At 50.9% G+C, this 24097-nt stretch overlaps 3 protein-coding genes across 3 annotated transcripts; all 3 read right to left on the reverse strand.

The window, feature by feature from the left end:
- On the reverse strand, positions 1-4042 carry LOC131207457 (venom protease-like). Its single transcript, XM_058200070.1, has 4 exons — positions 3799-4042; positions 1103-1265; positions 817-1022; positions 1-389 (listed from the first exon to the last, which is right to left on the reverse strand). Exons 1-4 carry the CDS (start codon positions 4040-4042, stop codon positions 1-3), a joined length of 1002 nt encoding a protein of 333 aa, XP_058056053.1.
- A 2779-nt stretch (positions 4043-6821) lies between these two features.
- Positions 6822-15723, reverse strand: LOC131207458 (transmembrane protease serine 9-like). Its single transcript, XM_058200071.1, has 8 exons — positions 15618-15723; positions 13376-13560; positions 13133-13310; positions 12674-13065; positions 7829-8099; positions 7534-7696; positions 7098-7467; positions 6822-7034 (listed from the first exon to the last, which is right to left on the reverse strand). The coding sequence occupies exons 1-8, from the start codon at positions 15670-15672 to the stop codon at positions 6822-6824; spliced, it is 1827 nt and encodes a 608-aa protein (XP_058056054.1). The 5' UTR covers positions 15673-15723.
- A 4572-nt stretch (positions 15724-20295) lies between these two features.
- On the reverse strand, positions 20296-21465 carry LOC131207459 (trypsin-1-like). The gene is made up of 3 exons (XM_058200072.1): positions 21210-21465; positions 20737-21131; positions 20296-20655 (listed from the first exon to the last, which is right to left on the reverse strand). The coding sequence occupies exons 1-3, from the start codon at positions 21463-21465 to the stop codon at positions 20296-20298; spliced, it is 1011 nt and encodes a 336-aa protein (XP_058056055.1).
- Between the last annotated feature and the right edge of the window lie 2632 nt (positions 21466-24097).

Below are 24097 nucleotides of genomic sequence, written 5' to 3' on the forward strand. Positions count from 1 at the left end.
TCATTCGTTGCAGAAGCAGCCATCCTTGGAGTTCTCGCGGATCCAGTCGAGGTAGCGCGTGACGCGCGTGTACACCCCGGGGTAGTAGGGCCGGGCGCACCCGTTGCCCCACGACACGACCCCGATCAGCTCGTAGCGCTTGTCGTCGCGGGCCGCCACCAGCGGCCCACCGGAATCGCCCTGGCAGGAGTCCTTCTCGCCGACGCCTAGGTACCCGGCGCACATCATGTTGTCCGTGATCATCGAGGCCGTGTAGTTGGTCTGCGTGCTGCAGACCTCGTTCGACAGGACCGGTACTTCGACCTCCTGCAGGACGCACGACGGCTTGCCGTCCTCCTTCAGCGTGCCCCAGCCGGTCGCCGTGCCGTTGGTGCCGACGTACGCGTTTTCTGCGCGCCCCACGACGCCAGCCAGACAGACAGATAGGGAATGCAAAAACGGTAAGTAAACCCTGGCCACACTCGCCCCGAAAGTGGGTCACTTTTGGGGCCACACTTTCCGCGGGGCTCCCATGTGTGCGCTTCCCATCGTCGCTTTCTTTGCCAAACGGTTCAAGATCAACAAACGCACTGTAGGGTGGTCCCGCTAGTGTTTGGATTTTAAACTACCGATTATTTGACTTCGTCAAAACGTCAAACTTCGTTCTGGAGATTGTAGAAATTTAGCAAAATCTTTGACATTTGCTAAATGGGACGCTAGAGGCTTGCAGAAAATTTAGAAATATTATAAACCTTTTTCGGAATCCAAACACGCGGAGGGACCACCTTGTGCTAGGTCGTCAGCCAACCGGGCGGCCTCACCTGGCCCCAAACTCACCTGGGTCCGATGGGAGGCAGATCGGGCGAATGAAGTCCGTTATCGGCACGCGATCGTTCAGCCGCAGGAGCGCGATGTCGTTGTCGAAGTTGAGGAAGCTGAACTTTTGCGCGATCGCCCGCAGCACGAAGCGCGTTTCCGGCCGCATCGACTCGTCGCACCGGTTGTGCTCGCCGAACGTTACCTTGATCATGAACCACATGAAGCTGCCGTGGGGCGGGAACGGAACGCGGGGCGTGTGAGGCAATCGATCAATCCGGGCGGATCTCGGGCTCGGACTACTCACCCCTTAACGCAGTGGGCCGCCGTCAGAACGTAGCGGTCGTTGATCAGCATGCCGCCGCAGTAGAACCGATTGAAGTAGCTGAGCCGGGCCATCCACGGGAACTCGTTCACGCCCGTCACCTGCCCGCCGACGATCCGGGACGCGTCGTTCCGCTCGCCGCATCCTGTGAAGCCGGCGGTGGAAAACCCGTTAGTGAATCGTAATCCTCGGCCGGCCGCTAATTGCTTTCACGACACGGCCACGCCGGGGAAGAGTGCGTGTCACTCGATCATTAATTATTGGCACGTCACGAACCGAGAGCCCCCACTTGCCCCGGTTGGCCACAGCGCTATCTTGGAAAACCGGGATCGACGGCAGACAGTCGGTTGGGTGCGAAGGTTTCATCTGCTCCATCGGCCCACAAAAATCGGCCGTTTTTTTTTCGTAGGAACTCTATGCGCCCCCGATGCGCACTCCAATCACCGAGAGGTCCATCATCAAAGAGCTTTCTACCGGGTGATCGGGTAATAGCCGCCATAAGCGCCGATCCCCGCTGACGATCGAGGGAAAAAATTATATCTATCAAAACAATGTTTCTGCGTCGGCCCACTCTCTGAAAGGCCGAAACGTCCGGACGTTGGAGAGGTCCGAAAAAATGGACACTCACCGTGGGCCGCGCCGGAAAGTAAAGGTTGGTACCAGGAGCCGGCCCGCCGGGCGATTCGAAGCCAATTAATCAAACACTGTTGAAGGTGAATCTTTTGGTGAACCGGGAGTTTATAATTATCGACACCAGCACGGAATCGGGGGTTGGATCGACCGGTTTCGGCAACCGTTTTTTGGGCACAGCTAGCTGTTTTGGTGCCGCCAATGAAAGTGGTTGCCGTGGTGGTCACGTGGAATCGGTTGCTGAGGTCGAGGTTTGAAGGGAAGGAGAAACTTTGACCACCCCAACTGTATGACTGGCCGAATTACAAACAAAGTTTCCACCGTTCCCTTTCGTCACTGTGAAGCATTTACAGTGAAGTTAAATTGATAAATATTGAAGCTTCTGATTGGAACTGGAACTGGAGTTTCGAAGAATGTCAAACACTGCATTCGTGGGCACTAACTGCTTGGTGCTTCTCTAGTAGTTTGTAGTGGATAACCAGCAGCTGATCCTACCAAAGCCTACCGGAACGTTCCTTGTTCTAGAGCGAGAAGTCGCCTCAACCAGGAACTCGTTCAAACGAAACGCCTAAGTGTCGGGCGTCATTTTGTTCGTTAAAATAATATGGAAAAGAAGCCCTTTTGGAACTTTTAGTGTAGAAGACTAAAACAAATTAGCAACGCAACATAACTCCGGAATATTAAATGACACCTCAAGCTTGCAAACAACGCCACAAAGTTACATTTGTTCGATGGCGATAAATGAACTTCAGCTAAGGTTAGCGCCATTGAATTGTGAAGGCCATTAATACATGGCCAGGAGCGAGGGCTTGTTTTGGCTTGCCTCACTGCGAGTGAGAACCTGCTGAACAGATCGTGGCCAAAGTGGCATAACTGCGGTAAACATGAAGTGAGTGGTTCATCTGTGGATTATGTTAACTGTTTATAAAATTGAGCAGGTCTTGTCCTTCGACGCACAGACACTTTTTAAATATCAGATTGCACCAGAGACACAAGAGCAAAGATGGGTCTGATCTCCGGGTTACTAATGATCTCAGGGAACTAGTGTCCCAAAAAGTACTACGCAATGCAGCAGGAGCATACCTAGTCATGGTCAAAGCAAAGTGCTAATATAGCGTAAGTCAAGGTCAAAGTCTCGAGCAATCGAGCACCTCGAGTCCAATAAACGGATTGACCGACATCGACGTTAGCCCAGCCCGGAATGGAACTCTCAATCGCAACTTGGTGGTCCACTCTGGCTCCATCCCAAACTGGTTGACCTTTCGATTGGTCAGGGATGGCCTTTCAATCGTAAGCATTCCGATCGATCATCGAACTCCGGACCCGACGGAAGCATCACGGCGCATACTTCACACCCTAAAAAAAGCTATAACGTTGTGTCCCAAGAGCTATATTTTCGTGTTGACGCCACCTCCAGGATAAGGGGTCCACATTCTTCCTGGGGCGCCTGTCGCCATCTCGACCGGCGTTTCTTGGCCGGGCCAGAAATTTGAATCCACGCGCGGGTGTTGGTTCGGTTGCTTTTTTGTGTCGCTCGCAGGAGACCACCAGCGCGCGAAGCACTTGAGCCCCGAGTCGAGCCCCACGGTGGTGTAAATATCAGCGTCGACATTTCGAAGATTTTAGATTCTGGTTTTTTTTGTTGCTTTCTTCCACCGTTGGTCGACTTGGAACGGAGAAATCAAAATATTGAGATCATCCGATCATCCTCCTTTTTTTTTACGCCCCGTGGTCGTCTCCAGACAGTGAGTATACACTGCTCATTAGCAGCTTTAAAATGCAGACACAGCGAGAGAATGTCACAGTGGTGGGTGCCACCCCTTTGGGGAAAGGAGTTGTCCTTTCCCAAAGCCGGGACGGTGATGCACTTTGGAACGGAACACTTGCCTGTAGCTGAAGTGTCAATGTGGTTTTCGGTTCGGGAAGTAAGAATTGAGTGAAGAATTTCAATGTAATGATGCCCACGATAGTACAAGACAGCACTTTAAGCTTGGACATGTTTCTAGACTCTTGTACGGCCCGCCGACTTTGTCCTACGGCATACTTACGGCAGCTGCAGGCACTGGCAGGCGTATCGTGAGCCGGTGCTCTATTGCTTCCCGTACCGAACAGCATTTTCATGTTGTCGACGATGCTCCGTTCGTCGGTGTTTTTATTGGGCGTCGCTAGCATCTCGTACTTGCCGTGAGCCTGTACTTTCGCGGTGGCCCCACCAATACCCAGCAGCACTACCGCGACCACCGCCAGCCGACGTGCGGTGAAATTAATTCGACCGGAAACGGATCCCTCCATGTCGGGTTTGCCCAATTCCGCGGCGCAATTCGTACCCGAAGCCGTTGTTTCGCTGCTCGCCAATTCGGCTCGCCACAGGGTGATTCACTTGGGGAATTGTTTATTTCTGTTCGGACCGGCGCTCATTAGAGCTGTACGCGGATCGAATTCACCACCGACACGCCAAAGTTGCACATCTTCCCCCACTCGGCACGGTAATTATCGAACTTAGCGGTAATTATTTTCGAGGAATTATTTTCCGTCCGGCGCAGACCGGGCGTTCCGGTCGAGTTCTGGAGCACACACAGTCTGGCTTCGTTTCGGTGCCTTTTTCGGTCCAGGGGAACGTTCACACTTCACACTCGGTTCTACGGTTCCTGGCCGGATCTCTGATCACTCGCGATGAAGCAATGGTTTCCGGATCGCTGCCCACAGCACAACGAAACGTACGTACAGCAGAGTACCGTTTAAGAGGACCGAACCGCTGGAGCCGAACAGTGCTTCCACCCGGGGACAAACCTGCCGTCGAGAGTGCGTCGCGAATAACCCGTCCGTTCCGGCCGCGGTCACCAACTGGACTGGGGCTCGGGATAAGCTCCGGCGCGCATCGCACGCAGGTCGGCTTTCTCCGCGGCCACTTGATCGCTTCTTTTTATCATCCGCGTTCGAGAGCGTCTTCGGCAAGCGTTCGTGAAGACGGCGACCGACGAACCGACGGCGATCATCGGCCGCCCGGACTTGCAGGCCGGGCCCGATACATTTTAAGAGCGTTTAGGGATCGCATCCCAGAGACGGCGGCCACGAAAGAACGAAAGGTAAACAAAGCTGGCCAGCACTTTACACAACTCCGCCGACGACGGTCGGGAGCTCTTTCTCGAGTTCTTGCTCCCTCAGCCTGAGGTTCTTCGTACGGTCCCAAGAACGCCATCCGGTCAACCTGTGCTGCTGACCATCCATTTCCATCGCAATCGCATCGTATACTTTTATACCAGGGAACCGGAGAAAGCACGGGTTCGGATTGCGACCGAATGTAGGATTGGTTCCGTTCGGGGCGAGCATTACATTGCATTGGCATATTGCTATTAAAACGTGACCAAGTACGTGCCAACAGTTTTTAAATCGTAATCGGAACGAGAAAGCGACTTACCTTCGGCACTTATGCCGGGCAGACTTCCGCTTACAGTATCGGCGACAATCTCTTATTTTACAACGGCAATCCCAGTAGCCCATTCTGAAATGTTTTGACGGAATTTTGTTTGGACAGTTTTGTTTGTGAAAGTTTTGCTACAAACTTAGAATCGTTGTGACGAACAGAAGGCGAAAGACCTCACAGCTCGGACATGGTCAAATAAAAATTAAGAACTGGATGCTCGTTGAAAAGATCAATTCGAAGGTTCACCAGGATAACTCATATGACAGGCGGACATCATACTCATCAAAATCCAAGCCAGTAAGCCCAAAACAAGACCAAGACACGCCTTCAGCAATCGTGAACCAAGTTTCGAGCGAAGGACGAAGGATCCGCACCTACAAACGATGAAAGTTAAATTTGTTTTGAATTTAAAAATTATATAACAACGGGAGAAATGCCTACAACTTTGGTTGGCGGTCCACAGAACTCAAGTCCGTTATTGGTAGCAATACAAAACGCCCATTCGACAGTGAAGGAAATATAAAACCCGCATTACATCAATGCCTTCTTCGATGACGGCTGACAAAGTTGAGGGTCGATGAAAAGATTCTGTTATTCCTGTCGTAGAATTTGTTTTTTCAAACAAATCTATTAGGATTTACCGAAATTAGAAGTGAGGACTGCTGTTACTTTTACCTCGAAATTATACCGAGTCACTCTTGAACTTTCCTAGGCATTCCCGTGAGCCCAGAGTTCTACATAATTAAAACAACATAATCGCCCTTGCTCGGCCACAAACACATTCGCCCGACTCGGCTGATCGCAATGATTAGAGAATTTCAAGTTCAACTTGGCCAAGCAAACACAAAGCTGAGAACGAAAGAAATTCCCAAACCTAATGGGACAGAGCAGGGCTTTCTAACGCGTGGAGCAAGTTTATCGTCTTGAGAAAACAGAGAGATAAAATAATTCGATAACATTTTACGAGCGGCGCGCACGCTGCGAAGCGCATCATTAGAAACATTGTAGCGTCCACAGTGTTATTATTACCGAAAACCGCGCCATCAACACCTCGACAAAACATACATCATGCAAACGTGAGCCTCCCGTGAAGCCTTATTAGCCGCTCCGTTCTCTTTCGCCCTTTCCCTATCGCTCTTCTCCCTGCCGACACGCGTCGAAACGCTGATTCAATTACGGCCCACGATGAGGCGTTGATAATGAGCTGTTCACGATCATTTGGTTCTTTAATTTATGCCTCACATTCCGGAGTTCCTTGAGCCGCCCTTGAGTATGCGTGAGAATGCGTTTGCTCCCTAGGTCGCGGTTCCGTCTCATCAAATTCCGCTCGGCGTGTCACACCGTGTATGGTCCCATTTCATGTTTTAATGCTCATGTCATGCTTCGGAGCGATTAATGGCCTGTGCTACATCTGCACGCGTTAATCTGGCCGGTCGGCCGGGAGATCCCATTCCTGATGCCATTCTATCACCGTCCGCGAATGTGGATCAGTGCCCAGGAATGGAACCACCCAGGCCTTACGATGGCCCCATTACACGTGCTGCGAAAGCGAACGTGTCCCATGACAGGATCGCGGTGATGGTTGGTGGTTGTACGTATTCGACTTTTATTTACAACAGCTTCATTTCGTATCACTGTACTTGGCGTTCACTTGGAGCAGAGACAGGTATCGTCCAGATTGGCGCGCAGCCAGGGAAGATAGCGAGCGACCCGCGTGTAGACTCCCGGGTAGCCGGCCCGGCCGCACCCGACGCCCCACGAAACGATCCCGACGATCTCGTGCTTGTCCCCGCTCCGCACCAGCAGCGGTCCGCCCGAATCCCCCTGGCACGAGTCCTGCTTGCCCTTGCCGGCACACAGCTGCAAAAAGCGAAAACACGGTTTAATCCCAAACTCGACAGAGCCTGCTCATCAGGACCTTACCATGTTGGAGGTTATACGGGAAGCGCGATACTTCATGCTCCGGCACTGGTCCAACGTCAAGATCGGCACGTCCACGTGCTGCACCAGGGCGGGCAGTGTGCCTCCCTCGGACGTTCGGCCCCAGCCCACCACCGTCCCGAGCTGACCGGCCGGTTCGCTGCGTTCCTTCGGCAGACACACCGGCCGGATGGTTTTCGTAAAGTCCACCGGTTTCCGCAGCTTGAGCAGCGCGATATCGTGATTGTACGAGTTCTGATCGAAGCTCCGGTGCCGGATGATGGCCGTGACCGCGCGCATGATCGCCGGTGTCTCCGACGCCACGAACTGATCGTAGTCGCCCAAAATCACGCGGATTTTGTTCCGTTTCAACCTACGGACAGGGAGGGAAAAATGGATCCCGATCACGGTGTTACAGATCGCGAGGGGTTAGACGTACCTGCGAACACAGTGGGCCGCCGTCAAGACGTAGTCCCGCGTCAGCAGCGAAGCACCGCAGTGAAACTGACCGTCGTACACGAGCCTCGCCAGCCACGGGTACTGGTTGACGCCGGTGGGGCGCCCCCCGACGATCCTAATCTCCTGATTGGCGGCCCCACACTCTGCAAACAGAGACAGAAAAGCGTTTCGGTGAAGCGTTTCGGTGTGCCCTCGCTATGAGCCCGACGGGTATGCAATCCGCACAGCACGTCGTCACGTTTCTACCCTCGATCAGCTGATGATCGCTCGCTTACCGCAATCACAGCTTTTCACCTGATTGCTGGTCAGATCGTCGTCATCGTCCAACGAGAAGGCTGCCGTATTCAGCCCGAACAGTGTGTCGAACAGGAACCGCCCGCTACGGGATCGGCTCGGAAGGATCAGCTCGGTCTCGTTCCATCGTCGGCCGATCGACTCAGCTCCGCTACCGGACACGGCCAGCCAGCAGAGCGCGGCCAGCAAGGACACTGTCACACACCGCCCCCCACCCATCCGTCTCGGTTGCATTGCACTATCCTGCGGCCGCTGAGCATAAACGCAGCGCAAGCGATTGAGAAACCGGTGCCTGTGCCAGTCCCCGGTTGACTGAGCTGGCCACGCCGTGCTCGCGTGTTTTCTTGCCCCAACAACACACCGAACAATATCTACCACTCCGCTATCCTGTCTTCTGGCAATTCGCAACCCGCCCAGCTGTCCGCTGTCCGTGGCGAACTTTGTAGCCTTTCGGGGGTTTCGGGTTTTTTCTCCCCGCGGTTTGTAGCACTTTAATTTTTCACCGCTTCACGTTTCACTTGCACCGCTCACTCTCGTCGACACGACCAATGTTTACACGGCTCATAATCTCATTTCACTTTCTTCGCGCAGCTCCGGGCGAAACACGGCGGCGGCGGCGGCGACGGCGGGAACGGGCCGGGTGCGAGAAACATTATTTAACATCGGTCGCTGGCTGTGGCTGGAGCGCCGTCGGATCTAGCCACCGGTGGGGGGGGGGTCCGGATCCGGATCGGCACGGCGCAGGCGGACGGACGCTCGGGTACCTCGGGTGTTGCAGCGCTGTTTCTCACTTTCCCATTTGAACCACACGGCACGGCACGGCACGGATTAGTGGTCCATCCCGGGCTACTGGAATGTGGCGGCGGCGCAGTAGCAACCCCTGACAGCCTGACACAGGAGAAGAAGCTAAACACGGGGAGAAAAGAGTATAGCCTGCCCCACGGCGGGACGGTGGCATGTTAGTCCAAAGCGTATGATATAATGACAGAAGTCAGTGGAGTCTGGGGAAACGGTTTCGGGCCACGACGCTACGGGGCTCCACACGGACCGGTGACGTCTAATGTCACGCAGAAAGAAGGGTCCGCGGATGGACCCTTCGCTGGCGCTGGCGCAGGCAAGGCTCTTTCTCATTGCGTTTGAGCGTCCCACATCCGCGTTGAACAGTGCACCGCACAGTGAAAGGCGCCTTTCTGCTGCGATCCGCGATGGGTGCGTTAAATGCGCCGCATGTCCGGACCCCCCGGGGGGGAGTATATTGCCCTCGCCACGCGCGTGGGAACTATGACGAGGGCGCAAGTGGCACTGAACCTTGAGACGCCCTTAACACAAGGGTCTTAACGATCGTTTTTTTTTTGGTTTTAGAGAACATTTCATTTAAGTGTTTTCCCTCCCCATTGTGCAGTGTTTTCCCTTTTTGGTACAAGACACTTGTCAAAAAGACTGCTTGGAAAGCGTTTGGAAGAAGAAAGGAAAATCCTCTATTGACGAAAAAATGTGTGCAGTCAAGTTCATGTGGCCTAATACTGCATGTGCGATAATGCACAGGCAGGTCCGTGAAAGGTTGGTAAACTCACAGAAATAGACGAAGTTGTTCGTCCTGTTAGTATCCGTATCTTCGCCTAGGAACTAAGGATAGACCACACAACAGTTTTAAACCATTTCCGCCAAGCTAAATTAAAAAAGAAGTTCGATTTTACATACCACACTAACTAACACCAGAAAACATGATGGATCGTCACCAGGGAGTCCTTCGCCAAACGGAACGAAATCGAGCCGTTTCGTTTACGTTAACGTAAAAAGAAGATTGTGAAAATGGATTACTAGAATTCTTCGCCCATAAGGACTAAGACTTCTTTGACAAAAGGATTTGTCAAAGGCCTAATGTTTTGAATTTCACTCAGAAATAAGAGATTTCTTTTTCCATCTTTTCCATCCTTTTCCGTTCTAAATTAACTGTTTAGTAAACTCAGATGCGTAACTAGTCGGTCTTGTAAAAAATTACATCGATTTGAAAATGAGTGGCAAACTGAAGAAGTATGCCAATGTCTTCTCACTATAAAAAAGCTATCCACTATAAAAAAGGCACCGAAAACCATGTAAAATTTATGGAGAAAACGCCATTATCGAACGCCGGGGACAGGAACGGTTTGCTCCGTTCTCGGCCAAAAACTTCGATGTCGAAGTTGCAGCTCGCTCTTGGTCACTGGAAAAGCCACTAGTAACTGTAGCAACTAATGGAGCCATGATCATACTGGGCCGGTCAGGACATAACTGGGGCCGGTGACCCAGTACTATATGATACCCAAATTTATCCGTTTTGAAAGTTCATAGACTCAAGTGGTGATATCGACAATCAATGAAACGCAACGAAATCAAACCATTTTCGGATCGAATAATGCACCGTACACGAAAGACTTCAATGCGCGGATTGATGCAAACTGTTTTATGTGTGCACGTGTAGCGGGGGGTTCGGAAGGACCAATTACCCATCAAAAATTGTTAACATCTGACGAAACGGTTAATGCTCTAGTGAGTTAATTCGACCATCTAACTCTACCGTTTCAGCGAACCAATCAAGAAGAAGCGACTAGAACTAAAAAAGCCACATATTTGTGAGGCATCATAGATCATGAATGGAACCTTGCACTCATGGGCCTTGGTTTAGATTTATTCAAAGCTTTGACCAACCGAATAACCGCTGCGAATCACTTTAACATTTTTAACTTGTACAGGAGCTTGGCAAATGCCAGACGGTCGCAGATCATAACGGCCAACATGTGATTTCGCATAAAAACTATTTTTGCTCAAAACATCACCGAAAACACTTGCAGATTCTGTTCACTACGTCCCGATATTAAGTTTAGCTCCTTGCTTCAGTTCTCGCAACGCACACGTTAATGCAAACACGGTGATTCACCCCCAACAGTGAAAGGTCTCGCGGGCCGCCCAATAATCCACCGGTTTACCCATTTTGGGTTCCCGCGGCACAAAGGTGGTCGAACGTCGTCCGAAAGGCGCAACCGTTTCGGTTTGAATTTTGGTCACCCCAACACCAATATCGGGGGGGGAGGGGGTCCTTATTATGGCACCTTTCGCCCCGGAGGTCCGTGTGAATCCGTGCGTTTAGATACTGCTCACAACTGACACACTTTGGACACACCAGGCCGAGATCCACCTCCGGGAAGTGGGCGATTTCGGGTTTCGGTTTTTTCGGGTGAGAAAATTATGAAGAAAGTTTTTCGAACCACCGTCTTCGAATCCAGTTCGACTCGCCATTTTCGCCACGGCGCGCCATCATAATAACCAAAACAGAAAACGAGGCCAACGATCGACGGCGCTCCTCGCACCGATCGGGGCATTTCAGGAATTTCAGTATACCGAAATTCGGTTTGTAGTATTCACGCGCACCTTTCCTACACGACCCGCGGAATCCCACCGTATCGTACACGGCACCCGAGAGCTGCTCGGGGGCTCTCGCCAGAAACGCGCACAATCACGACCACGGTTGAAAGTGAAATGATTCGAACCCGGACACGCGCCACTGGGAAAACGTGAAACAGCCGCGCCTGGGCCAGACACGGACTCGAGCTCCACCAGATAACCAGAATCCAACGGGCGGGCCCGCAGACTCTCTTGCGCTATTGCAAGAACCACACCGCACCAGCTGGATCGGTGAAATCGGATTTCGCAAGCCGATCGCCGATCGAATGCCTGCGAAATCCGTCACCGATCGAACCGCCCAAAAATGCCGCGGGGGGCTTATGTAAATCGCTAACGGCCGCCACTGCCGGGAGAGCTAATTGGCTACGCGACAATCGGCGACGCGCATTGATATTGCGCGTTCGGTGGCGGAACCCGGGAACGAATCCGATGTGCCCACACAGAGCACTGCACAGCGCGGTTGCGGCGGGCACTTGGTTGTCATTATTCAATCACCGCGACCAATCCGATCCGATTCGCTTCATCGGCCGAGCACTCACTGTACGGCGCGGGCGCGATTGGATAACACACGGCGCTGGCGTTCGAATGGCCGTCCGGGTCGATCCTGCCAGTGGGGCACTTCCAAACGAACGAACGCACGCGCAGTCACAGTCCGTGTGGCCTTGACAGTGTCGCTTCTTCGGCGGCACCGATGCGACCGAGCCCAGCGGAGAAACTACTTTCATTTTCCACCGACGGCAACCGTCGATCTCCTAGTCGGCGATCGATCGGGATGATGTACACGCGCCATGAGTGCCCCACCCCCCAGAGCGAAAGGGGTTTCCGACGTGAGAGAGTCCCGGACCCCGGAGTCGGCTTCGGAGTCGGGTGGCCGAGCAAGAGAAACCCCTCCATCAAATCGCTGGCCACAGTGAGCGCCCGCCGAGATTCACTTTCATTTCACTCTCCCGCGATCGTCCACTACCGGGTGTAGTGGCGACGGCGGGGGCCTTCCGGTCGATGGGAGATGCACCACTCATATGCTCACTTTCTACTTTGGCCCGTCCGGCCGCCCATGGTCGGATGGTCTCTTTCGCGCCATATAGGACGTTCCGTTGGCTCCCCGGGCGCGATTAGACGCAGCTCGACAAAAGGGGCAACAGCAGCGTGTGGGGCGCATGATCTTTTTTATTTCGAAATGCATTTCATTTGGTACCGAACGCGAATACCCAAAACCTATTCGAGAACACTTACGAGCTAATAGTAGCAGTAGCAGTGGCGGTGATGACGGTGGCAGTGTTGTATGGTGGTGGTGCGGTGTAAGCCTATGGTTTCTTGTGACTAGAAAACGAATAAATTATCAACACAGCTAGACGACCGATGGGGACGCCTCAGAGCCGTCGGGCAATGTCCTTCGGCGGGCAGAGGCACTCGCCGGCGAGCTTCTGGTGTATCCAGGGCAGGTAGTTGACGATGCGCGTGTAGATGCCGGGCAGGTTGGGCCGGGCGCAGCCGCGACCCCACGAAACCACCCCGATCACCTCCATGCTGCCGAGAGGGCCCATCTTGTGCATTGGGCCACCGCTGTCACCCTGGCACGCGTCCTTCTGCCCGTCGTGGTATCCGGCGCACATCATGTTGGCGGAGATCTTCTTGCTGCCGTAGCCCGCCTCCAGGCACTGATCCTGCGACCAGATGGGCACTTCGACCGCCCGGAGTGTCTTCGATGGCGGGCGCTTCTCCTCGATCCGTCCCCAGCCGGCCACCACACCGAGCGAGCCGGTGAAATCCGCTACACCTGTCAATCAGAGGGTAGTCAGTGCTGTGGCCCACCAAGTTCCCCAGCGTTCCCGTTCAATACTTACTGCCATCCGGGAGACAGGCCGGCTGTATCGTTGGGCCGAAGCGCAGCGGTTTGTCCAGTTCCAGCAGCGCGATATCGTTGTTGAACGTGAAGATGTCGAACAGCTCGTGATCGATGATGCGCTTCACCCGGCGCAGCTCCGTGTAGTCTTTGGCAATGTTGTGACCCCCGAGGTACACCTGTACGGGAGACAACCGAGCGGTCAGAGAAAAGTATGGGTGAGGGAAAACGGGATACTACTAACCCTGATCTCGCTCGGCTCGAACGAGTTGACGCAGTGGGCCGCCGTGACGAGGAAGTTGCGCGAAACGACGGATGCTCCGCAGTACAGCTTGCCCTGCCGGAACAGCCCGGCCAGCCAGGGGAACTGGTGCGCTACCGTTTCCGTGCCGCCGACGATCCGATTCGTGCGCCCTCCGACACCGCAGACTGTGGGGAAGAGTACGAGAACCAGAAGATGTTATTTCATTTCGCCGGGGTCGAGTGGGGACTGCGGGAAAAGGCGATCATGAACCCACTTTAAGTGAGGATTTTAGTTATGTTTTGATAAATTGGTTGACCAAAGTAGAAAGAGTGATAGAAATGGCTCTTTAAAACCAACTTTTATCAGATACTTTAACACGATCGTTAGTGCAGTTCTGCATCGGTAATGTACCTATATTATGCAACATTCGAAAGGTAATGCAAAATCAAATATTCACGTTGTACATTTTTCACGTTACATTTTTAGCGAGAATTAGTATAGAAAACTATGAAAAACATTTCAACATACATTTTTTCAATTTCGATAATGCAGCAAAAAAATGTTTCACGTTGTTTCGCATGAACCAGTTTCGTATTTCCAGTAAGTTTTGTATCTGTCCCGATCCGTCTGTATCCGCTAAGCTTATTTTCAGAAAACACTTATTGCTCTATACGGAGACGCCTGGTGAAATGGCCATACAAAACATATTGCCTTTAAAATCTTTATTTCTTTATAATACTTTGCTTTATATTATTTAAGCAAATGTTAACTTTGCATGTAATAATTATTTACCTCTTTAAGAATATAGTACGTTTGTATAGAATTCTATCTTGTGCAATTTTTATTCCTTTTCGATGTGCAGTAGGGGTGTGCTTCTTTTGGGGCATAGTCGGTATAATGACAGAATATTTTCAGATCCTGAGCGTGCAGCTGTTTTTAATGTCGATAAAGATTTGATAAGAAGGTTTAGGAATATCTTAATAACCAGTAGCCGTCAGAAAAAAGTGAATTTTCCAGAGAGAACAATTTAGAAGACAGTTTCATTCGAGCAATACATAGCAGTGACCCCCAAACTAGTTCTATTTCATTGGGTTGTAGGCAGCGAAAAAACCCTAAATTTAGTTTTCCAGAAGTAGTTGAAGATTTTTTGGCATGAAGAAAAACATTGATGACGATATCGCGAGTGATCATGTATTGAATCAAGTATATAATACCGATTTATGTTTGGATGAAGAAACAAACTTATAAGAACTCTTTCAGACGTTTAAACAATAGTACTCATGGGATGGTAATAATTACTTGTTTCAAAATTCCCACAAACGATCGCGATCATTCACGCGTCACGCCGATAAACCCAAAGTTGCGTGACAATTCCGCGTTGCGCGATCGTAGCGCGTTACACGTGCCATAAGAAACACTTATCCAGCAGAGGTGGATAAGTTTTATTTACTGTAAATTGATTTCACTTTTCCCCAATGAATGGTTCTTTTCACATTAACAAGTTCAATTGCAGTGTGTATCAAAAATGTTGTATGATTTTAAATAATGACTTCAAGGATCAATAATGATGATGGGTTCCTTATCATACTCGAACGCGTGTGTTACACATCAAACGTTGAATTTAATCAAACCACATGCAAAGAACACAAAAACTCTTCCTAAAAACAAATCTGTCCGCCGATCCCACACAAATTCCCCACCGTGGCTATGTTGCGAAAAATTGCAGCAAACAACACCGCAAACTCACATGGACACACGATCGGGCCGATACTTGCAACGGGGCATGGTGCATAAATGCGAAACCGATGGATCTCCGCGACACATACGCTTAACCTAATTCGCTTCGGTTGGCCTCATTCGGGGGTTCGGGGGGCCCTATTGCTTCGCCACAGTGACACACCCACCCCACACACTCACGCACACATGGCCGCGCGGGAAAAATGCGCGCGCTGAAGGTTCGCTCTTGAAGATGATGAACTGAAGGCACTGGCGGCGGCTGCTGCTGCTGTGAGACGCAAAATTTTCCTTTCGCTTTCGCTCACGCAACGCGAGTTGAGAGATGCACTTTCCTGCGGGGCTCGGTTACGCAACCGGCGGGGAGCTTTCCCCCCGGGTGGCGCTGCACCGCCCTGATAACATAATTCGGCGGAACGTACGCTGCTGTTGTTGTTTACAAACTGTTTTTTTTCTGGGGGGGCAACCACACGTCGTCAAACCTTTCACTTTCCACGAGGACACTCACCACAATCACAGGAGTCGTCGGTGGCCGTTGGTGCGGCGAGAAGATGGCCGACCATCGCCGCCAGCAGAACGGTGGCGAGTGGCAGCGCGGTGCGAGGTCCAGCGATCATGATGTGTCAGGACAGTAGCGGCGGCAATGAAAGGATCCGACAAGTGGGAGCGCTCTGAAGCTGGAGGATCGGGAGGATCGTGGAAAGGATTTCACGTCACAACACGGTCACAACAAGCCACAGCAACTGCCGGAACCGGCCGGAACGGAACGCCGCAATGTTCTGTGGCTGGTGGTGGCTGTCGCTAGTACCTTTTATAGCACGCTCACATCGGTTCCGACGGTTCACGCGGGTTCACAGAAGGTTCCCCGAAGAAGCGCCGCACAATGGGGCGCGACAATGGCGGCTACCTTGGCCGCTGCTGCTCTGGCTCCGGGTCTCCGGGTGTGATCGAACTCGCGTCAATAATGGCGTGGCCCCCCTTTGTTTTGCCGCGATCGCGCGCATCGACTGCCGCTGCTGCTGCTGTTCCTTCGTCGGGTCCCTTCCTGGTAGCAGATACGGGCTCAGCACACCACTACACCGGCAGCGATCCTGCGCCGGTGGTGGCGCGGTGCACCTGCGGCCATGTCCCATGTCCCATGTCGGCAAAGACCACCGTGTATTACCTCATCTCCCAGCACGCGTGTCGCCGAAAGTGAGAGTGGCCGCCACCCTGAGCCGTAACAAACGCGGTAGGTGTTGCCCTTGGCTCTACTAACACACATCGTAGCCTTCCTCTCGGTGCGCGCCGTCTGCATGCGTGAGTGTTGGTGCATAACCGATAACGTGCCTTTCGCGGGGACAGAGTGAGAGAGCGCAAGAGAGAGAGAGAGCGAGTGGAAAGAGATCGGGCGGGAGTAGGGTTTTGGGTGGTGATCGTCGTCTGTAGTGAAGTCGATAGTAGTAGTAGTGGTGGTGACAATGAGAAGATTCGGTTTGTTTGTTTATTTTCCGCCTTCGGTGGGCGACGATGTTTCGGGTGGTGTTCGGGTCTTATGCTTGCGCCCACCCCCGGGGGTATGCAAATCACGTTGCAAAATTGCATCCGATGCACCGAGCCCTGCTTATCGCACCCCAAGAACGCATCTCATCCTTGAGGTTTGAAGATTAAGTGCTCCTCCTGGCTGCACGATCTGCTGGTGAAAGAAGCCAAGTTCAACCTCTGCCGACGGGACCTTCGCCGATGGGATTCCCCTAACTCGACGAACTCTATCCTTCGGTAACACAGCTGGTTTTCGGTCGTTCATGTCGTAACCAGTTGCAGTCCCAGTAGACGCAACACGGAACCACCATCTCAATGCCGAACCTTGTCTAGCCGCGACCCTGACCTATCTTCCCTGGTACCCAACTCCGCCGAACGATCGTTCTCCGGGGTCGACGTTACACAATTCCACTCAAGCCCTCGAGGGACACGCGGTCACGGTGGCCCTTGGTCTAGCCATACATAACACCCACGGTGCGTAACATTGGCTCAATGGTGGCTTCGAGAAAGCATTTCGGACGATCTTCTAGCGATCGCCGTTTGTTAGATAAAGATTTAACCAAAAATTGGGTGAATTAAGTGGAATCGTGGAACTGTGGCGTCAACTCCAGGGTTCAGGGTAAGTTTCAAAAAAGCCTGTAACAAAACCTCATCAGTTGGGTAATGTCAGAAAACATTTGGTATTGATTTGTTTTTTTCCATGGAGTCGAAGCCGCAAAATGTACGCGAAACAAATCTCCTCAAATCTATTTGCCTAACAAACAAACTAAAAGTAGTCCTAATCAATAGATGCAATAATTCTATCCACTCAACAATTTGAGAACTAATTACCTGAAGTTTTTAAATTTAATTAGTTGTAAGATGTTGTTAGTTATTAGTTTTAAGTAAGACAAAATGACTCAATGCCACGTGGCATAACATATAATTTAAAAAGATTTAAATCGAAACATTTTCATTTCAATCATTTTGATGCCTTAGTCTTATTAAATAGCTGCAATCCCAATGTGGAATATCTCTGTACTCTTATATAAACAAGCATTTATGTCTAATAAGTTCCAATTTAAAAAAAACAGTTAAACGCCACAACGGCCACCAAATTTCGATTGCGTGAAATTAGATGATGTCACTCAGAAGTGGTATGCAGAAAATAAAATCTACATTGTGCTGAAAGACTGCAGTCCTTCAAACATCGGCGAAAGGCCACGGCGCATCGTCCGATTAAAAGATATTGGGCCATAGTGAAACAAAATTCTGGAAGATCGTTAGAGAAAAAGAAAGCTATCATCTTTTGTAAGGAATCATCTGTAGAACTCGAAAATCTTACTAATTTTTGCTGTTTTGACGAAAGAAAACTAATCAACTTTTTAGCGTCAGTCTCACTCGCTAGCGACTTAGTGTCACTATGTCCATCCCACATTCAGTGGGCCGTAAACCGTAATGGGACAGTTAATGGTTTATTTAATTGCTATCGGTCTAAACAGCTTCTCGCTGGCGATCGCGATCGCGATCGCGAGTGCCCTTGTGCGCGCTGCGATGCGACAACACCACAGTACCGATGCAACAACCGTCAACCCACATGTTGCACGGGGCCGGTTGCGTGAACTTGAACGATGATTCTCGCCCCTCGCTTCACCCTGCCCCAGTACATGGCTCACATTAGGAAATGCAGATGGTAGAAGGTGACACACTCAACTGCGCCGCTTACGGGAGGGACCTTGAGGGACAGCAGTCATATCTTTGGCGGGAGCCATACTCAACCGGCAACCGCGTAGCGATCGCTCTCCGCCGCAGCCGTCGCGCGTGGCAATGAAAATCGTGGGTGCGTTGGATGGGCGTTTTGCTGGCGAAGTTCAAGGCCGCTGCCGCCGCGCTGCTGGTACTCTTCCGACGGTGACGATGACGAGTGCTGCTGTTGCTGCTGGTCTCCAAAATCCTTGGCGGAAAACGGAAGCACCAAGACGGTCTAATGAGCTAGCAAGGATTCAGGAGATCTTCTGGGGCAGTAGAACAGTAGATCAGTGGGGCATCGCCATCAGGCAGCACGTGAAGTGTAATTAGCACGCTTTGGAGCGATCTTTTCAAGAACAACGATGCAACTGAAGACATGTAATTAGTGGGCGATGAGACTAATGGCTCTGCAAATGACAGGCACCTGTGCACTGTGACTTATCGCCGTTTTCGCCCGATTTCGCAAGGTGTCTGAAGCTTGGTTTGCGTCGCTTTCGTTCCACTTACTAGTGTTTGGATTCCGCGAAGATGATGAAACCGAATGTCGCTCTAGTATTCAACTTCAATTTCGCCGAAGAACCAATCATCCAACATTTTCCGGAGGTCGATGATGCCGCCACACCAAAATCCGTACCAAAGATCGTTGTGGGTGCATTGACTTCTCTTGCACGACGTGTGCCTATCAAACTTCGGAGAGTTTGCGTTGAAGACTCACCAGTTTGAATATAAGTTTTTAATATTAGGTTGGGGGAAAGTAATCCAATATTTTCGTGGTAGATGACTTTAGTGATCGATACGGAAACGGAATGAAATCAACCTATTTCTTAAACGGATGGGTACTGGGGATGAGAAATGGGATAAATGCGACAATACTGTCTGAAAATGATCGTGGTTTGGGTGTGGTGAAACATCTTAACCGGTGGTCAAACCAGGACTCACGGCCCGAATGGTTCTACTAGGCATGTGGTGGGACTTGAAAGGAATCGTTTATTATGAGTTGCTTCCGTGTATTTCCGTTCCGTGGATTGTGAAAATGGATTGCTCGAGTTTTTCGCCAATAACGACTAAGCCTTCTACATTTTAAAGGTATTTTTGAAAAGGCAACACATTTTCCAACAAAATGGTGCATATTTGACACACATCGGACCATTGAAAGTATCCTAAATAAAGTTTTAAATTGCACCCAAAAATTGTTTGTTGTTTCTCAATTTTCTGCAAGTGTCTAGCATTCCATTTCCTAAATGTCAAAGTTTTTACTAAATATTTACAATTCCCAGAATTATATTTGCCGTTTAAAAGACCATAAAGTGATGACCAATAGCTGAAAGGGATATCGACCCTGATGCAAGATAATGCACACTTAAGGTCGTCACTTTTGCACACACGAAATCACAGGTTCAAGATCAGTCCCGATCAGTCAACTCGTCCAAACGCTTCGTTGCAAAAAATAAACAAGGTCTCTTCCACATCTTCTACCCAAGCACCGCAGGGCGTCAGGGTGACTAACCACCAACCGTATCTTATCGCACCTTCCGGGGCCCCAAAAAAAAACCTCCAACCTAAAAGCCCAAACGATGGTGGCGCTAAAAAGCATCCCCTTTTCGTATTCTCACCCCTTCGGCCGCAGAACCTCGTTCGCCTGTGTATGTGTTTTGGCACCTTCTGCCAAACCAAACAACCTCACCGAAAGATCGACGCTCCTGGCCGAGGCCACCCCCGGCCGAAGGTGAGCGTTGAGCGTTGACACATCGAAAGTCCTCCCGCCGGAGCTTTCACCTTTCGGTCGGTTGAAGAATTGACGTCCTCCGGTGAATTTGAATAAGTGCTCGTTCGTGATTTATTCGTCACACTCTCTCACACATCACATCGGCAGTCAGCTTTGTTGTGGTGTTGTTGTTGGGTTGCTGTCCACAGACGCCCGGGTCACTGGCCACCGGTCACTGGCACGTACAGGCATCGCGGGTGTTGAAGTTGATCCACGACATGAACCGATTGACGCGGGCGTAGATCCCCGGGAAGCGCGGCTGGGCACAGCCGAAGCCCCAGGAGACGACGCCGGCAATCACGAACCGGTTCGCGTCCGGATCGTACACGTGCAGCGGGCCGCCGCTGTCACCCTGGCAGGAGTCCTTGCCACCCTCGGGAATCCCGGCGCACATCATGCGATCGTTGATCTGGAACCGGTAGTACTGCGTCCGGTTGTGGCACTCCTGGTTGGCGAGGATCGGCACGTGGACCTCTTGCAGCTGCATCGGGAACGTCCCGTCGCCCCGCTTGCCCCACCCCGTCACGATGCCCTGCGGAGAAAGAACGGAACGGGGAGCTGGAGAAAGTGTGGACCTTCAGCCATCCTTCCCAGGGGCGCTGATCGCGCTGACCTCGTTCCCGGCGTAAGTGGTGCCTTCCGGTGGGAGGCACACCGGGATCACCGTATCACCGAGTGGAACCGGTTCACTCAGCTTCAGGAGCGCCACATCGTTCGTGATGAACACGAGCACGTTCAGGAACCAGTTGGTCATGATGTAGGAGACCTTCCGCTCGAACGAACCCTCCGGCGGGTCGTGGCGATCGTGCAGCAGGAACTTGATCCGGAAGCGCGACCGATCGCTCCCGAACACGCAGTGGGCCGCCGTCAGGACGTAGCGGTCGTTGATCAGCGAGCCACCGCAGATGAACCGATTGTTGTAGTAGAGCGCCACCATCCACGGGTACCGCCCGATCTCGGCCTCCTGGCCTCCGACGATCTTCGAGTTGTTGCTCCCCGTACCGCACGCTGGAACAGGTGGAACCAGGTGGAACGGGATCGTGAACACTTCCGTCGCGCTGACCGAAACAGGACGAACTTACTCACAGCATGGCGGACAGTTGCGCGGCGCGGCCCGATACGCGAACACACTGAACACCGGCATCCCGAAGATGGTGGTGATCCACGTCCAAACGCCACTGTTCAGCAGCGGGGCCTTCCCGACGAACCCGTCCGGATCGATCAGCAAACTGTCGTTCCACGCTATCCGCCCCGGCACCGTCAGGCTCTCGCTCCGCGTAACGGGAACATTCCAACAAGTCAGCAGGACGATCGCTGGCCAGCGCAGCGCCGAGGACACCATTTTCAGCGCCAATTCTGACGACCAACTAAATGTCGCCCGCACTCGAGCACCGCACCGTACCCGATCGCCAATCAGCGGAGTGGCCAGGCCGAAACGGGGTTCGTCTTCAACTCGGGGCCGCACTCATCACCACTCTCTCTGGCCCATTTCTCGGGTGCCATCCTTGTCGCGCACGGCCCACTCCCGCTGGTGCCATCTTTTGCTTCCCGATGTCCGGTCCAACGTCCGGTCAGGTGCACGCACATTGCTCCAGCTTCTCTCCCGTTTCGGGCTTTAGTAACCGAAAAAAGAAGCCGCACCGAGGCCTCTCTCTGGCGCTCTCTAATGCTGCTACACTTTCTACGGTGCAATTACGATGTTGGCTTTTCTGGACCACGCACAACGGGACACCAGTTGATCAGTTGATCTTTCCGATTAGCATACGGTGGCCGTGCCCCGTCAGTCGGACCAGAGTCTGCGACGGACAGAGAGAGACCGTGAATCAGGTTATGGTAATCGTAGCCCGTGGTCAGTGCTGAAAACTGGATTAACTGTGGCCGGCGCATGATTTGTGGGCCTTTTTGCATCTTTACGCCAACCGGAAGAGGGCCAGGCGCCCGTCCGCTTGGGGAGGAGGAAACTCTCCGGAAGAAACTGGTCGGGAGAAAGTGGTCGCTGTCTGGTCGGGTGGTGGGTCCACGCTTGATTGGCCGAAGCAGATATTACTTTGCTTCGTGCTCAATCGTGTTCTAATCGATGAATCGAATCTGTCCTTTTGCAAGGCTGTAAACTCTAAATTACTGTCGATAGCTTCTCAGACATTCAATGCTTTTATAGTGAGTACTAACCTTCAAAAGAAAGCTGTTAAAAGTTCATAATATTCTACTCATAAGTTTATTGTACTAAGAGTGACACTACTTTTGTAAAATTCAAAAAAATTGTTGTTCATGTTTCAATTTTACGCTGCTTGTGGATGTAAAAATTTTGAAAATTAAAAAAAATGACGTTCAAGCGTAGCAATGACTTCAAAAGTATTATAAGGGCTCCGCTCCACCAGAAACAACAAACAAGTTGGATTGTTGACTTTAAATGAAGAAACACCGAATATGCAAAAGGCAATGTACGTTCAAATGAAGCAGTAACAGCAGAAGAAACTTTTAAAAAAATCCATAAAATCGTTTTGAATGATCGAAAAGTGAACTTCCGTTAGTTAACTCACATTGTACAGATATCAAAAGAACGTATGGGCTTTATACTGCATGAACATTGGCCTATGAGAAAGCTTTCTTCAAATTTGTGACCACATTTACTAACCTTTGACCAGAAACTAGAACGTGGTGATGATTCTGAGCAGTATTTGACCATCCATCTCTTAACTCCGGGATCAAAACGATTGTCATCTGAGTGGAGAGCTGTTGGTGAGTATCGTCCAACGTGCCATCGAAAGTACAAAAATCAGCTGGAACATTAACGGTCTTTTGGGCTAAGCGTGGTGTAATACTCATCGACTATCCTGAGGAAGGAAAACCCTATCCACATTAGATATTATACAGCGTTATTGGAGCGTTTGAATTCCGAAATTGCAAACAAACACCTTGTCACAAATCATCCAAAACGATGGCAAAACTGCATGAATTGAACTTCAAATTGATACCACAATCATCCTATTCGCCAGTTTTCTCCCAGCGACTACTGGCTAGGAATTTCGGTCGAATATATTTTGAGGCAAAAGATAAAGATCGAAGATAAACTGAAATATTACAGCATCGCTGGAATGATTGTGCGGCTCTTCATGGAGATGGCGTTGATGAATACAGTCAACTCGTTTTCTGTCCTATGCCCGGGTCTTTTCAGCCTATCTGTTGTAACATTGGATGGTCTTACATTCTGATACGACTCACTTGTGGTTCTCACTTACAGGAATGTTGTACATCAATCTTTACCCAAATTTACTTACTTACCGGGCTAACATCCGTCGAGCAGTCATGTCCTGCATCAAGGATTCTCCCCACCGCTCGTGGTCGCACGGCTTCGTCCTTCACATCTCGATCAGCCTTTCAACGCATCTCAGGCTCCCTCTGGACGGCCCAAGGAAACTTTGCGGTCTACCCAAATTCAATATCAATTAGCTTCCGACAAGTCTTGACCTACGCCAAGCTCTCTCACAAGGTACGCTGCAGTCGCTAAAGGAATACTTTCCGTAATTTTATTGTACACTTCAATCGAAGTAAACGTCGATACACTTTTCAACAGACGCCAACCTTGCCAATCCGACGGAAATGGCGCCTTCCGCTGTCTCAAAATCAAAACAGATAATCAAAGAACCTTTTCTCGTTTATAAATCCCTTTTCTTTCTCGTTTTGTAAATCGTGTCTAACAGCAGACCGAATAATCCTCGAAAACGACCCGGATGACCTGATCGGTAAGACTAAGATAAGAGTATGAGCGTTGTTTAAAAGGAGTTGCGGTGACCTACTTAGGCTTCGAGCCTACTTTATGGCAATGTTTTCACTTTTCTCTTCAATAGTCCTCAACAACAAAAAAGCCGCTGTATTTGGTCATGATTTGCGTAGTGATTTTACACTTTTCTTCAATAATTTTTAATTCATTATTTATTTATTCGGAAACTTCAAACTTGTTCATTAGTTCTTCA

Source organism: Anopheles bellator, chromosome 2 (assembly GCF_943735745.2).
Source record: "Anopheles bellator chromosome 2, idAnoBellAS_SP24_06.2, whole genome shotgun sequence".
NCBI lineage: Eukaryota > Metazoa > Arthropoda > Insecta > Diptera > Culicidae > Anopheles > Anopheles bellator.